The 14,205-nt window shown below is 36.6% G+C and overlaps 1 protein-coding gene across 7 annotated transcripts in view; it reads right to left on the minus strand.

Annotated features, from left to right (window-relative positions):
* ZDHHC21 (zinc finger DHHC-type containing 21) overlaps window positions 1-14,205 on the minus strand; it is a 44,062-nt gene that overhangs the window by 15,916 nt on the left and 13,941 nt on the right. For 5 of the 7 annotated variants that reach the window (NM_001031438.2, XM_015280103.4, XM_040655582.2 and 2 more), the window contains one exon: window positions 5,939-6,055. The exons of the other annotated variants lie outside the window; for them this stretch is intronic. In NM_001031438.2, the coding sequence (NP_001026609.1) occupies window positions 5,939-6,055 (117 nt within the window). The remainder of the gene's footprint in view (window positions 1-5,938; window positions 6,056-14,205) is intronic. 7 annotated transcript variants of the gene reach the window in all.

The following is a 14,205-nucleotide window of genomic DNA, read 5'->3' on the forward strand; positions in this document are numbered from 1 at the left end:
ATTGTTTATGACAACGCCTTGATGGAGTAGTTTGGAAGCACCTGTACTAAACCTATCTTGTTCTCTTGTTCTTTTTGCAGTGATTGAGAAATAATCGCTCGTGGGAGAGTCCCAGCTAGAAGCCATCTGAACTAAGTGGTACCGATAATAAAAAGACATTATTCACAGCAGGAGAACAACTTACTGACTGTACTATTCTAAACTTGCCTTTACTTCTCAAACTGTCATTGATAAATACTTTGTTGCCTAGGGATCTACAAATACTGACTCATCTGTTAAGAAAGGCAAAACAAATTTGCAGGACAAGTAATTACAGGGAACAGAGGACTGAAAAAGCCATTGTAATGCACGGAAAACAAGCAGGCCTTCAATACTACATGTTCTACTATGGAAATAACTTCTGACCATTCTTACTTCTTGGGTGAAACTGATTTCTACCTCCCAGCTCTTGAGAAACATGAAAATAGTAATAAGACTAATTGTTATGCTGAGAATTTAAGAAGAGTATTCTCTAAATTAGAACCTGAGATTTTCTCCTTGTTTCAGAGATCTCTAAATTAGACATAATTTAGCTACTTCTATCTCCAAGGTATCCAAATAAAAGTTACGCGAGATAGGAAGTGCTAAAATTCAGGATGAGCAGGAGAGTAAAGGCAAACAGAGCTTTGGGAAAGAACTGCAGAAGAACGACAACAGCCATGTGCCCTTTCTGCTACAAGAGTGTTACACATATGCTAGTTTCTAGGGAGAAAGCACTAATCTCATATAAAGTGGCCACCTCAGCTGCTCTCCAGTTCATGAGAATAATTCATGTCAAAAGTTCCTCTAAGGACAGTTTTTGCCAACCAGCTGCTCTCCTCTCAATTGTGGGAAGTCACCTCCCCTGCTCTTTGACTGCCTGAACCTTCAGATGAGATATAAATAGCAGCGTGCTCAAGATACTCCAGCAGTAATACCACAACAAGAAAGGTGGAATACATACTCAGAGAGATTACTGCATATTGGATAACTTGGTCTGGTAGTCACTTTGCACAAGAGCCATATGTAAGCAGGCAAGTTACAATGGTTTTATTTTTACCAGACACAAGACTTCATCCAAGCATGTATCAGTATCCACTGAACACACATGATAGAAGACAACAGAGTACCTCACCTGCACTTCATAATATGTTTTCCTATTTTTAGCTATTGCACTGTTTCAAACATATTTGAGTATCTCAGATATGCACTTTCCATCACATGAGTTGGACATTTCTGACTTTGGGAAAAAAAAGTATCAAGGAGAGAAAATGCCAGTATTTCTCCTTAAAATCCTATGAATAACTCCTCTTCCTTCCTATGGCATATTGAGCAATGATAGCTCTATTACAATAAAGTAACACAGTAAAGTAAACTCTGCTCAGAAAAGTGACATATAAAAAGGGAACATCATGCAAACAAATTCCATATATTCAACTCCACCTGTCCTGCTGCTGTGGCAAAAAAAAAAAAAAAAAAAAAAAAAAAAAAAAAAGATGAACTAGCAATTTTCCTTCTATAAGCATGAACAATCAGTACAAGCACCAGAGTGCTCTGAACTAGAGTACCTATCTTGCTTCATATCTGAGCTACATTCCAACCATTTATATTTGAGCAGTCATCATACTGTGGAATCATCCACACCAAGGAGGTGCCATTTCAGGTACTAGCTCTTTACTACTGATGATGCTAAATAAGGAAGAGAACTATGGTTTCACACGGCACGTTGCTTCTATGAGACTGATAGTAAGCCTTAGCTGCTTGTATTACTTTTATTTAGAGACAGGACATAGAAACTATCGGCTTGGTGTCTGGAAAGTTATATAACGATTGTTTCTAAGTTCATTTTATGGAGAACCAGAAAGCTCTGCTACACTAAGTCAAATTTAGATAAATCTAGATTTTATTCAGATAAAATTTGCTCTGTTTATGCAGGTATGCTGGGTGCTGAACTCCAACACAGTAAGCATGTTACTACTATCTCTAAGCGACCATATTTTATTGTTTCTGCAGGACATGAATGCATCTACACTGCACTCAGCACTGTGGGTAGCCACATCCATTTTCTTTGTTTCCCTATTCTAAACACAATAAGAGTCTTTGGGAAGCCCTGAAATTACTTACCTGCTGTCCTCCCATCTGCCTTTATCACTGGCTACCCAAAACTTTTGGGAAGTGCTCATGGAGGAAGCAAATCCCCACACTACAACACTGACAAATGCTGTACAGTTAGATGTGCTGACACAAGTTACAGACTAAGCATAGACTCAGCAACAGATCTGTTGTTGGATTCTTTGCTTATTTGTTTGAAGTTTGACTAGCTGATTTCCTGACAATTCCCGTATTTTTTACGTTTGCCAATTCCACACTCATGAAATAACGAACAAGAAGGGAGAACACAATTCTGCTACTGGTATGAAAAAAAAAAGCATGGACGTGGAAAAGGTTGGGTGGCTGTGGAGTGATTTTGTACAAGTGTATGTGGATATTTACCATGAAAGCATTTCCTTATAAAAATGTTCACTTTCCTCTGTGGTTGCTCCATGTGATGGGTTGCTAACGTGTAAACATTATGCGTGTTTTATATGATGTAAGTAGCACTGGTGAGACTACACCCTGAATATTTTGTTCAGTTTGGGGCCCCTCACTACAAGAATACTGAGTTACTCAAAAATGCACAGATAAGAGCAAACCTGTTGAAGGGACTAGAAAACAAGACTTAGAGGGAACAGCTGAGGGAACAGGTTGCTAAGTCTTGATAAAAAGACATTGAAAATAGATTTCATTGCTCTCTACAACCACCCTATAGGCTGTTGCAGAGAGGAGGGCACTGTCTGTTTTCTCAGATGACAGGAAATAGGATGCAAGGAAACAGTCTCAAGTTGTTCCATGTAAGGTTTAGATAGAATTTTTTCATGAAGAGGATAGTCGAGCATTTTGAAGGGGCTGCACAGGAAGCTCCCTTGTGCTTGTGTCCCTTGTGTCAACAGACACATGGATGTAGCACTGAGGTCTAGTAAAGAAACTGTACAGGTAAAGGCGATAGGTGGACTTTGATGATCATGAAGGTCTTTTCCACCTATATAGTTCTATATAAACAAGTCACTTTTCCACTCAGATAGTAGAGGTGGGTGAAGACCCTAGTAAATTTATCAAACATAGCACACTCTAACCACACTGCAACTTTTAAGAACTTTGAAGACACTTCTAAGGCACAGAGTAAATTGAGCGTCTCAAGAACTAACAAGGTTATAGTTTAGTTGGGGATGGCAGGGGATTAAGATCCTGCTTATCCAAAAATACTATATTAAAGGTTTCCATATGAATTTGGTCTGAAGCATCAAGCAAATGCAAGAGTATTTCCGTAGACCAGAGACTGACAAAACAAATGCTACAGAAAACCAAACAGAACCCAAAATGTACACAGACAGCAATTTCACTTAAGCAGGAAAGATGCGGAAAAAAAGATGGAAGTTCAAAAGCTTGAATGATGCTTTCAGCAACATCCTTCTAATTAATACCAGCTGATGCATCTTATAAGCATGGTTTCTTTCAGCTGTAAAGTGCCCTTTCCTCTAAACAAATATTAGTACATACTTTGAGAATCGTAAGATATCTGTAATCTAAGAATGTGCTCGTGGCTTCACTTTTAACATATCCCCTCCTCAACAGTGGCACAAAACTTAACAATCCCTGCACTAAAGCTGGGCTACAGCATACCTGTCATTTTTGTCCCTCCTTACAGTACTCTAGAACAATGGCATAACACATTCTCTGTCCATCAAAGTAACGTGTAGCCACAGACACCCACAGCTGACAGAAGATATTCAGCAGCAGCGTAATAGAGAATCTCATCTGAGGCCACCAATTTCATGTCCTTAACCAGACTAAAGTGGATGCTGAAATTTCTTTACAGAGAGCATAGAAGTCCCACTTCAGGTAGAGTGCAGTGAGGGGCCCTACTTCAGACCGGTACCTTCTGTCTGGCTCTCAGAGACCATACAGTCTATCTGTATCTGCAATTTTGTGGTGTGTTTGTCAAATATGACCAAAGAAATTATCTAGGCATGCTGGAGCTTGACAATCCCCAGAAAAGAAGGTTGGTCTTGAAAACATTATTTTCAGCTCCTACCTGTTTCAGGGCAGTAGCCAGCTCAGTAGGTACAATAGGACATACAACATAGTATGTTACAGAACTGGCACAGAGAATGCAGCTTTTCATTATTTTGTAGGCTGGTGGCAGCCTAACTGCCTAAGTGGTCAGAGGGGTGAAAGAACATACTAAGAGTTTGTGTGTGTCACAGAGGCAGTACAGTAGGCATCCTGTGTCAAAATACAAATGTTCCACGTTTCAGGTGTGTCTGGCCATCGGTTTCACTCAGTTTTTCTTTCATGTTTATTAACAGTATAGATAGATACTGATAGTGCCAAAATTTAGTGTAGCTTCTGGCAGCTGCAGGCAGAATAGAACCATACATGTAGGTTTTGTTTTGTTCTCTCCTGCATCTGTGTTTTGGTGTAGTACTAACAAAATTGCTTGTTTCTTCACATATAACCATTTAGCAGTCTCAAAAGACATGAACATTTCAGCATATGAACATTAAGGCTTCTTGAGTTTCTGTCTCCCTCCACCAGTGGGAGAAGGAGTAGAATCCAGATGCCTGTACCACTTCAGCTAGATACCTAACAAGGCAAAACCTTAAAGTACACAGACATAAAGACGTGTGCAGGCATTTAAACAGAGTTGACTTGTCAGCCAGACCCTGGAACAGAAGTGAGGCATGCAATAAAGGGGTAGGAAGGTAAACAGAGCTAGAGTTGAGAGTGCAGAAAGCTGAACGATGGCTAGACAGTGTATTATTTTTGCAGCAGTCACACAAGGATCAGAAGGAAGTAACTTAGAGAAAGAAAACACAATGAAAACAGTATTATTTTTATCTAAATGATTTCAAAACTATACGATATTGTTTGTCCTTTATTCCACACAAAGGAATCACACAGTACAATTAGAAGGTTTTCCATTATGCATCTGGTGGGTTAATACACAAACCCTAGTAATGCCAGAATTAATCCTCAGGTAGATCTCAATCAGTTGTAGTCACAAAGATGCAGTTACCTGGTACTTCATTGTGTCTAAAAAGCGTCTGGCAAACCAGATCATACATTCTTTAAGATATGTAGAGGTCTGACTAAAGCACTGTCTTTGTTCAACACTGGAGTACTCTAAACATTTCTATGCATTCCTAATGCAATTCTAAAGGATTCACTAGCAGAGATTAATTTGTAATGTACAGAAGCAACAAATGCTTGCTTCTCACAGATATTTATTAAATTACTAAATTGATTTAAGTGAGAAACACTTCCATGTAACAGTGGTTTTCTGGGTTACTTGTTTGCTTCTGTACATTTAAGTATAGAATATGAATTTGTACTGTAACAATTTACAGCCATAATACAGTCTCATTCTACAATTTAGTAACTGAGAAGATAGGAAAGCTTGTTTATTAACATACGTAAGAAGAAGTATGTGTTCTCAAAATATATGATTTATCAGCAGGCCTCACTGTCACAAAGACTAACTGAGACCATGGCATATAAAGATTTAAAATTAAAAACACATATCAAAATATAACAAAGCAAGTACTTTGTACACTTTATCAATGTAAATAACAATGTAAGGTTTTATTTTATTAACACAAATCAGGAAATTGCTTTGATAGCTGAATTATTAGACAGTGGTTTGATAGAAGGCTTCTTAAGATTTCCTTGAAGACAGGACTCTTGATAAAGCACATAAATAGGTGGAAATAGTGGGAGGGTTTCTCTATTGTCCTTTAAATACAATACGCTTTTCTGTTTTTATTAATTTTATATAAAAAAAAGAATACATATTTCTAAAATTAAGGGATTTGATACTTACAGTGAAAATACCAATTAGCTGAGTGTAAAAGAGTCCACTTATTCCACCTAATATTATTATACCCATGAAGGCAGATATTCTTAGAAGAGCAAGTTCATGTCTAAATACAAAAACATCCTAAAACAAGACAAAAAGGAGAGAGAGACTTTAGGACTTAAAAATTAATTTTTGTTTTTGAACTGAATGTACATACTAGATAAGAACCATTCGAGATGATTTACTGCTAGAAGCAAACACCAGATTTTGAGTTATGTGGCAAATTACTGATTTATTTGTGTGTTAAAATTATAAAACAATCATTTACGTACATAAACAGTTTTTTCACTATACTGCTAAAAATTCAGGTATTTAAATTGAGGGAATATATTAAGCTCAGATGAGTTGTTCCTCATTTTTCCACCTTAAACAGCGTCAGAGTGTTACACACAAGCTTTAAAATATAAGAAAGCCATTATGCTAAACAGTCTAATGTATAGCACTTATTGTCTCACAGCCACAACAAATTTCATTGTAACACCATCTCTTTATCATAAAAATAATAACATTCCTAACTTAAAGACAGTACCTAAAAAACCAGAGTATCTCAATTTTCTTGGCCCAACTGTAATGCTGGCTATTATTCCACATAAACTTATCTTTACTCAGCCTCAAGTGATAGCTCATCACATTGGATATGGCTGCACAAAAAAGTTGTCACAGAGCAGGGGATACAAATTTACTGTACCACCTGCTCTGGAAAGTCTGTTTTTAGCCAGTAGAAAATATGAAAAGCACAAGAGAGTTTTAAAGCTCTTTTTCAAAGGATAAAGCACCTTATTTTTATCACAGGAAAACATTTGTACACTGCAGTTACTGTAGATGTACTGCAAGTTCACACCCCATCTTATCCTTTGATAATGAGTTAGCGCACCCATTCTCTTATTTATAAGTCACGATTATGTTCTCAAGGCTGTCTTTTGAATGTACACATCTGTTCTTCCACTTAGAAAAGCCAGATCACAGCAGGAAACTATTAAAACCTCTCAAGTAAACTTTAAATTACAACCAGAACATAAAAGTGAAGTGAATGAGAAAAAGATTCCTACTGCTTTTGAACTTTTCTTCTTTACGCTCAACCACTTGGACCCAAGGAAGAAGAACTCAAATTCAGGAATACTGGGGTTTAATTGAGAACACACACACACACAGAATTTTAAAAGGTGTATGATTTTGCATGTATTCCCACTAAGTTTCAAAATACAAAACCAGGAAAAAGTTTATAATGGTTACTGAAGTCAATAGTAACTGGAAGAAGTAGAAATCACTAATTAAGCAGCTAAATCAAAAACCGAAAAGCAAAACACACTCTCTTTTTCTAAACTGGTAATCCAGCTCTTGTTAAGACTGGCATTTCTTACAGATGTAGGAAACATATTCATTTCTATTCTATTTAATTCTTTTTTATTCAGTCATCCACTTAATTCAAAATCACACCATCTCAAAATCAGTCATGTTAATTTCAGTTTCCTTTTTAACTTTCACTGACATCTAAAGAAAAACAAGGTAAGACACTAAGTTCTACTAGATACATGAAATATCTTCATACTTTCATAGATACAGTGTTTTGTTGATCAGAAATGTTTCTATGCATTTATTCTTATCATGACAGAAAACACTGCAATGTAAAAGAAGATTGCCGGCAGTGAAGTCACATTCTGGATCTAGCATTACACATTCCCATTAATAAAAAATATACATAAAACCTCCCAAGAGTCTGATGGACCTCTTCTCTTGAACACAGTCTTCAGAAGAAAACAGTAAATAAATTTTAAAAATCACCCAATACCAATTAAAGTCTTACTGTAAGGAATAAGGAACACAGCTTACATTTTCCCTTTGAACTCACAATAAAACAAGAAACTCTCTCTCTCAATCCAGTTTTACCAGGGAAGGTATAGTGAAAGAACTTTTAATTGATTTTCATTAACTGAAGACCAAGGACTCCTTTTCTATCTTTCCTTCCTCCCTAAAACATGAAAGCATCTACAGCAAAAGAAGAGAAGCTGCTGAATTACTACTAATGAGAAGAGGTGACATCATCAGTATTTTTTTCCCAGCCATTGTATATCCCTAAGGGAATTAAAGCCTCTGATGCAACATTGAACTAGAAGTCACTACTGAGCCCTCACCTAGCAATCTGTGAAAACAAGACATTAGTTTCCTGCAGAAACCCAAATCTTTGCATAAATAGAGCTGCTTTCACAATTCTACTGTGATATAGAAACATGTCATTCCATGAAAGCAAAAAAATAAAACATATTAAAAGGAATGCTTTTAAACCACAGCCATGATAATTATTATACATTTAGGATGTTGCTTTATATGTGAGATCATCTCTATCTGTTTTTATTATCCTTTCTCAGGACTGACAAAAAAATTTTCCCTGATAAGAAAACCATGGACATGTACCATAAATCAACCCCGAGGCTAGTCAATAATTAATTGATTCCTCTTGCCAGGTGCTTGGGACAGGTCCTCTTGTTCAAACGTGATTTACGGACTCACCCATCTCAGTGTACTAACAGTACTAAGACAGCTTGCCTCTGTCTCCACAATCACACAAACTGCATTCAGAGGAAGAACTACACAGAGCCACGAAATGTAAGCATACATCAGCTAACATCATCAGTACACAAACTTTCTCTCTTGGCACAATAGAATTTTGTCTCGTAGCAGCTTCGTTCCACATGTGGCCAGGCTGACATCAGTGATTTTGCCACAGATGTAATATACACTGGTTTAACAATAAAAGCAGCGCTTTAGGTAGTCAGCTGCCTTCTCTTCTTCTGGTCAACATCACAGTCTGACTGTTCTATTTAATCCTCAGTACAAATGGGTTGTTGCCACGCTTTTCCTGCTTCCTATGTAGCTCAGATATGCTGTGCCCCTTTCACAGTTTCCCAGCACCGTTTGCTGCCGGTTAAGAGAGGCTCTTAAGCTGCCATTAGCCACTACTTCTACCTGTACAAACCAGAAACTGGTTTGTACTGTGGATTACTTACAAAAAGACAAGGACGGAAATGTGTGCAACAGAAATTTGGCACAGAATAAGAAAGTGAGGGCTGTATTGCAAACCATAAGATATAACATCTTTATCTCAATAATACCGAAACTTCCCACAGAAAGCAAATCTCCATGACGCAGAGTCAAACAAGACTTTCTCTTGTCTCTGCCCCATGGTGGAATATAAACCATGCCTTCATTGCTAAGCATCAGCTGTCATGGACGATCCCTGTAACACATACTAAGGTTGACCACAGAGACACTGTCACAGGTTTATCCTCATATATAGGAAAGAGGTCAAAACTGGTAAGTACAGCCCACGGTCATAATAAATGATACGACCATTATTTCCAAATTCAACTTTTTCAAAACAGGCATGAAAACACTTCAGAGATCCATGCCATACACAGTGCTATTATTTCCCAGGGTTTACAATTTTAAGAACAGCACACTTAGTACAGAGGACACAGCTTCCAGCAGAACTAATCCAGGACTATGGTATCTCTTCCAGAACAGACAAAGTGAAAACAACCATCAATCTTCATAAATTAGCATTTAAAAAGTAATACTCATTCAATTCTGCTTCTTTACAGAAACATGCTATGGAGTATATTAATTGCTAACAAAATACAGTAACACTCCATCTTAGGAAAGGGACACAGAATAAGCTCTATACATGATAACCTGCATATTTCTTCTCAGTTGCAAATGACTGGCATTTTTGTCTCAGTCTGGTGATGAAGTCAGTCTACCAATCTGGATACCACAAAAACAGTGCAGAATACAGAAAGCCAGGCTGCCAAGTTAGGGAAATAATAAAAAAAAAAAGCAAAACAAAAAACTTACAGAATATAGGTTTCGCAGGAAAGAAAATTAACTCATACAAAAAATAAAATAAAATGCAAACAGCACTCTAACTATGAAAATAATCATCTACACAGAGCTCAATCCAGAGTGATAATCCTGAAATTACTTTAGAGATAGAAAAGAGTTTAAAAGGCAAAACAACATTGGCATAAAAATGACACTACCAACAGATCAAGTTTTTAAAAAATGTTATCCTCTCAGTCTTTTGTTTGTTTGTTTTAAACTCAGACGATGTATTTATTTTCTAAGCTTTATTCAGGATTCATATCCTGCCTCTGTAACTATAAAGCAGGTTAGGCCGTTTTTTTGTTTTGCTTTTGCAGAGAACCAAGGAGGCCAATTTGTTTTTAACACACAAAAAAACCTCTCACGTCCTGTAGGTCATTTCATAACCCCGAGGAAAAACGTCTCCTCTAGTGTCTCAAGACTCTAATGGATAGAATGACTCCTATTTCCAGATTTCAGTTAATATTAATACATAAAAACTACTCAAGTAAGGATTTCTGTAAATAACATTCTTACAAGTTGTAATGAGTATTTCCTAACATCTCTCAATGATCTTATTTCACTATCTGCAAGATTGAATACATCCTAAAGAATACGCATCTCCCAACCTTCAGGCTTTTAATGAAGACACAACTCTTTAGACTGAGCTTCCAAAAAATCACCAAAGCTAGCTGAAGAACTCCTAAGCTGTCTTATTTGTACCACGGTGTTTTCTGCTAGGATCTTGCACAGACGATTTAATTATTATTTCCTTTGTTTCTAGTAGTAATTGCACTCCTCCTGCTGGACAAATAGAAGCAATAACCACAACCTGTCCTTCTGACAGTAGATCAATTAAAAGATCCAGGAATATTATGTAAGACCTGAAGCTAAAACATTTTCTCTCTGTTGAAATGGCTTTCTCTGTTAGCTTTAAAGCTATCACCTTTACCATACATGCTTAATTTAAAATGTCCAGGTTTCTCTTAGCCTTTAAAAATCAAAATGCGTGTTTTCACCTGGGAATAAATGCCAACAAGCAAACAGTGGTAATATTTTACTTATGAATTAATCTATGTTAAAACACTTTTAATACTTCTGTATGATAATCGGTTTTAATTCCATAGCTTCTGTATTGTACTATTCTATATTTTAAAAACAAAAATTAAGAGAGAGCAGGGCACACAGCCAAAAAAAAAAATCGCAAGTGTTTTTAATGAGCAGGAAGTAGGCTAATTCCAGATGGCTGTGTAGAAAAAATATCCAGGTTTTTGAATCTGTGCTAAACACAAGCCCATAAGCTCAGAAAAATACAAGCTCTTGAATAAAGCCAAAATTTCGTCAACAAATAGCACTTCTATGCAAGGTAGAATATACTGCAGTCTCTATAACACTGTAATACTTCAAGCTTAATTAAGATCTGAAGACTGAAAGAACTTTGCACAATGACTGTCTAAAAGCCTACTTATAAGCAAATTTTCACACTGTTCATCTGATATAAAAAAAAAGACAATTCTGACAAATGATTCTGTGGCTTAAAATTTTTTGACAAAAAAATCTTAGCTACACTTGAAATAATCAGTCTAGTGGGGCTCTGGTGTCACATTCCAGGCAGAAATACTGACTAGACTCCCCAACAAATTATTCTTCATTTTCTAAATTTCAGTGTGTGTCCCGAGTCCTCCATGTGAAAAAACTAAGGAAGCTAAATAATATTGAGTAATACCAGTCTTAAAGATCTGAAAAGATCAGACCTGATTTGTCAACCAAATTTTTTCTACTACATATGCATATGATACACAATAACAGATCCCGTTTTTCAAAAGCAAGAGTGTCATATGAAGTGTCCATAAATGCATAACGACCGAGCCAAAAACAACACAAATGAAACAAAACAAAACTACTGTGGTGTGGGTTTTTTGCCCCCTGACTCTAAGTTTAGGCAGTCAAACATAGGAACCAGATTAATTATTTAGGTTACTGCATTAAACCAAGTTGAAGTAATTATTCCATACATACTTGAGCTCCTAACATCTACTTCTCTTAAAGGGTATATATTAAAAACAGACTTGTCTCCAAAGGACTTGAAATTTACCCAATTTTAAGCTATCAAGAACAAACTTCAACATACATTCATTTCCAAAACCATTCAGTATTACTAGCATGCACAGGCTGCAAATGGACTGAATCAAATATGATTTTCTGTTTCCTCTCTTGCATACACCACCTCCAAGCAAGGAATTTGGTTCCCTTCCATCCTACTTTTAAAAAGTAACACTAATTGACAGAACTTAGGCTCATTATCTAAAGACAGTGAAATTGCTTAAAAGTTATAACATTCAGGGCAGTCTCTCAATAGAAAGGAAATATTTTACTATCAGAGAAGCATTGCCTATGCCATACAAAGAAAAAAAACAGTCTTTCCACTAACGTTGCAATGCCCTGTCCAGCATTCACATCTAAGTCATTACAAGCTGTCTGCATTTGGAACCTGAAAATTCTGTGCATGGGAAGACAGGAGGCAGTTTATGATTCATCTTGTCCTGAGATGTGATAGGTTAACTTATTTTACAAATCACAAAGTAGTTTACAAAGCTACTGAAACTAAAGGCAAAGGTATTTATATTTATCACCTCTCAAAAATATTAAGATTCCAAAATCCCAAGATATAACATATCTACCTAGAATTTTACACAGATGACAAACTTTTATCACTAATAGAGAAATACTGAAATTTTGCATCCTTTTTATCTTAACTGCGGCTAAAACAAATTAAAATGGCTCCCTCAAATCATGCAATGCTTTTTTAGCAAGGTAAACATAAAAAGCCCATTTATAGACAACAGACTGGAAAGAAAGAGAGAAATGTGAGCATTCTTTGTTTTAACACAGACAAGCGTACTGGTTAGGGGGTATGGCAGGGTTAGTTTTCTTCATTGCTGCTTATACGGTGCAGTGTTTTGAATTTACAGTCAAAACAGTATTGATAACACTGGTATTTTATCTGTTGCTGAGCAGTGCTTACAGAGTCAAGGTCTTTTGCGTTCCTCTTGTTGCCCATTCCAGCAATCAGCCTAGGAGCTCATGAGAAGATGGCAGAGGACACAGCCAGGACAGCTGACCTCAACTGATCAAAGGAGTATCACATACCATACAACATGTTGTTTCCCCTAGCTTTTATTATTGAACATCACAGAGGGAGGGATGCTTGCAGGGATGGTGTTTGTCTTCCAAAGTGACCTTCACATGTGTTAGAGCCTTGCCTTCCTGGAAGTGGCTAAATATCTGTCTGAACATCTGTTTGTCAATGGGATCAATGAATTCCTTCTTGTACTTTGCTTGCACAGACAGTTCTTGCTTTGCCTACTGAACAGTCCATCTCTCAGTCCATGAATTTTCATGCTTGTACACCTACAATTCTCTTCTCTAGGACACTGGGGGTAAGTGAGCAAGCAGCTGTGAGGGCTTAGCTGCCCTCCTTTCATAGACAGTACCCTGTGGTCTGCTTCATATGACAGAGTACTATCTATGTAAAGATGATCCATGCAGCCAGCAACTTCTTCTGATTTCCACATTACTAGAGTCCTTTGAGTCATTTAAAAGGAAATATTCATGTAGATTAAAAAAATAAAATAGGAAATACCTTGCAAATGAAGATGTCCTTTTTTCAGTGAGCTACAAAAACCCTCAATTCTGGTAAATACTTTTAAGCATTCAGCAAATTTCAGACCAACCTCTTGAATATTCTGAACGCTACAGGTACTGAACAAATAAGCACTAGATATAAAGACTTTACAGTGTGAGTTCCATAACTGTAGGACATCATCTTATTCCATTTCAACGTATAAGTTAATTTCCTCTGTGTGTCCAAATGCATTTTGCTGAAGACAAGACTCTGAAATACCATAATAGGATACCGTCTATGTAAAACAAATCAAATCTAATTTTGCCTTAGCCCACACGACCTTTTCCAAACAGGACAAAATACTGCTTCCAAACCAAGTATGCTTTTTAACCTTTCAGAATGATCATACGTTCTCAATCTTCCAGCAGTATTACAATTTTCAAGTAGGTACTTTGTACAGAAAGAATATATTCTGTACAAATTTACTTCAGAGAAAGTGAAAAAAGAAAAAGAAAATATCCGAAGTAGCTACATTGCTTTATAGAAGCACTCACTGATCACTTCTAAAAGAATCTAGCTGTTTTGTCTCCTTTCCCAGATTTCTAAGAAAACTAATGTTAGGTTTTTAACACTTCAAAATCATACACCATTTTAGAATATATTGTTACTTACCATAATGAATTTCCTTACTTCACAATATACATCTGCATGTACTTTTTTCACTCTTAACAAGAGAAACAGAAGGAAA

This window comes from Gallus gallus, chromosome Z (assembly GCF_016699485.2).
Source record: "Gallus gallus isolate bGalGal1 chromosome Z, bGalGal1.mat.broiler.GRCg7b, whole genome shotgun sequence".
NCBI lineage: Eukaryota > Metazoa > Chordata > Aves > Galliformes > Phasianidae > Gallus > Gallus gallus.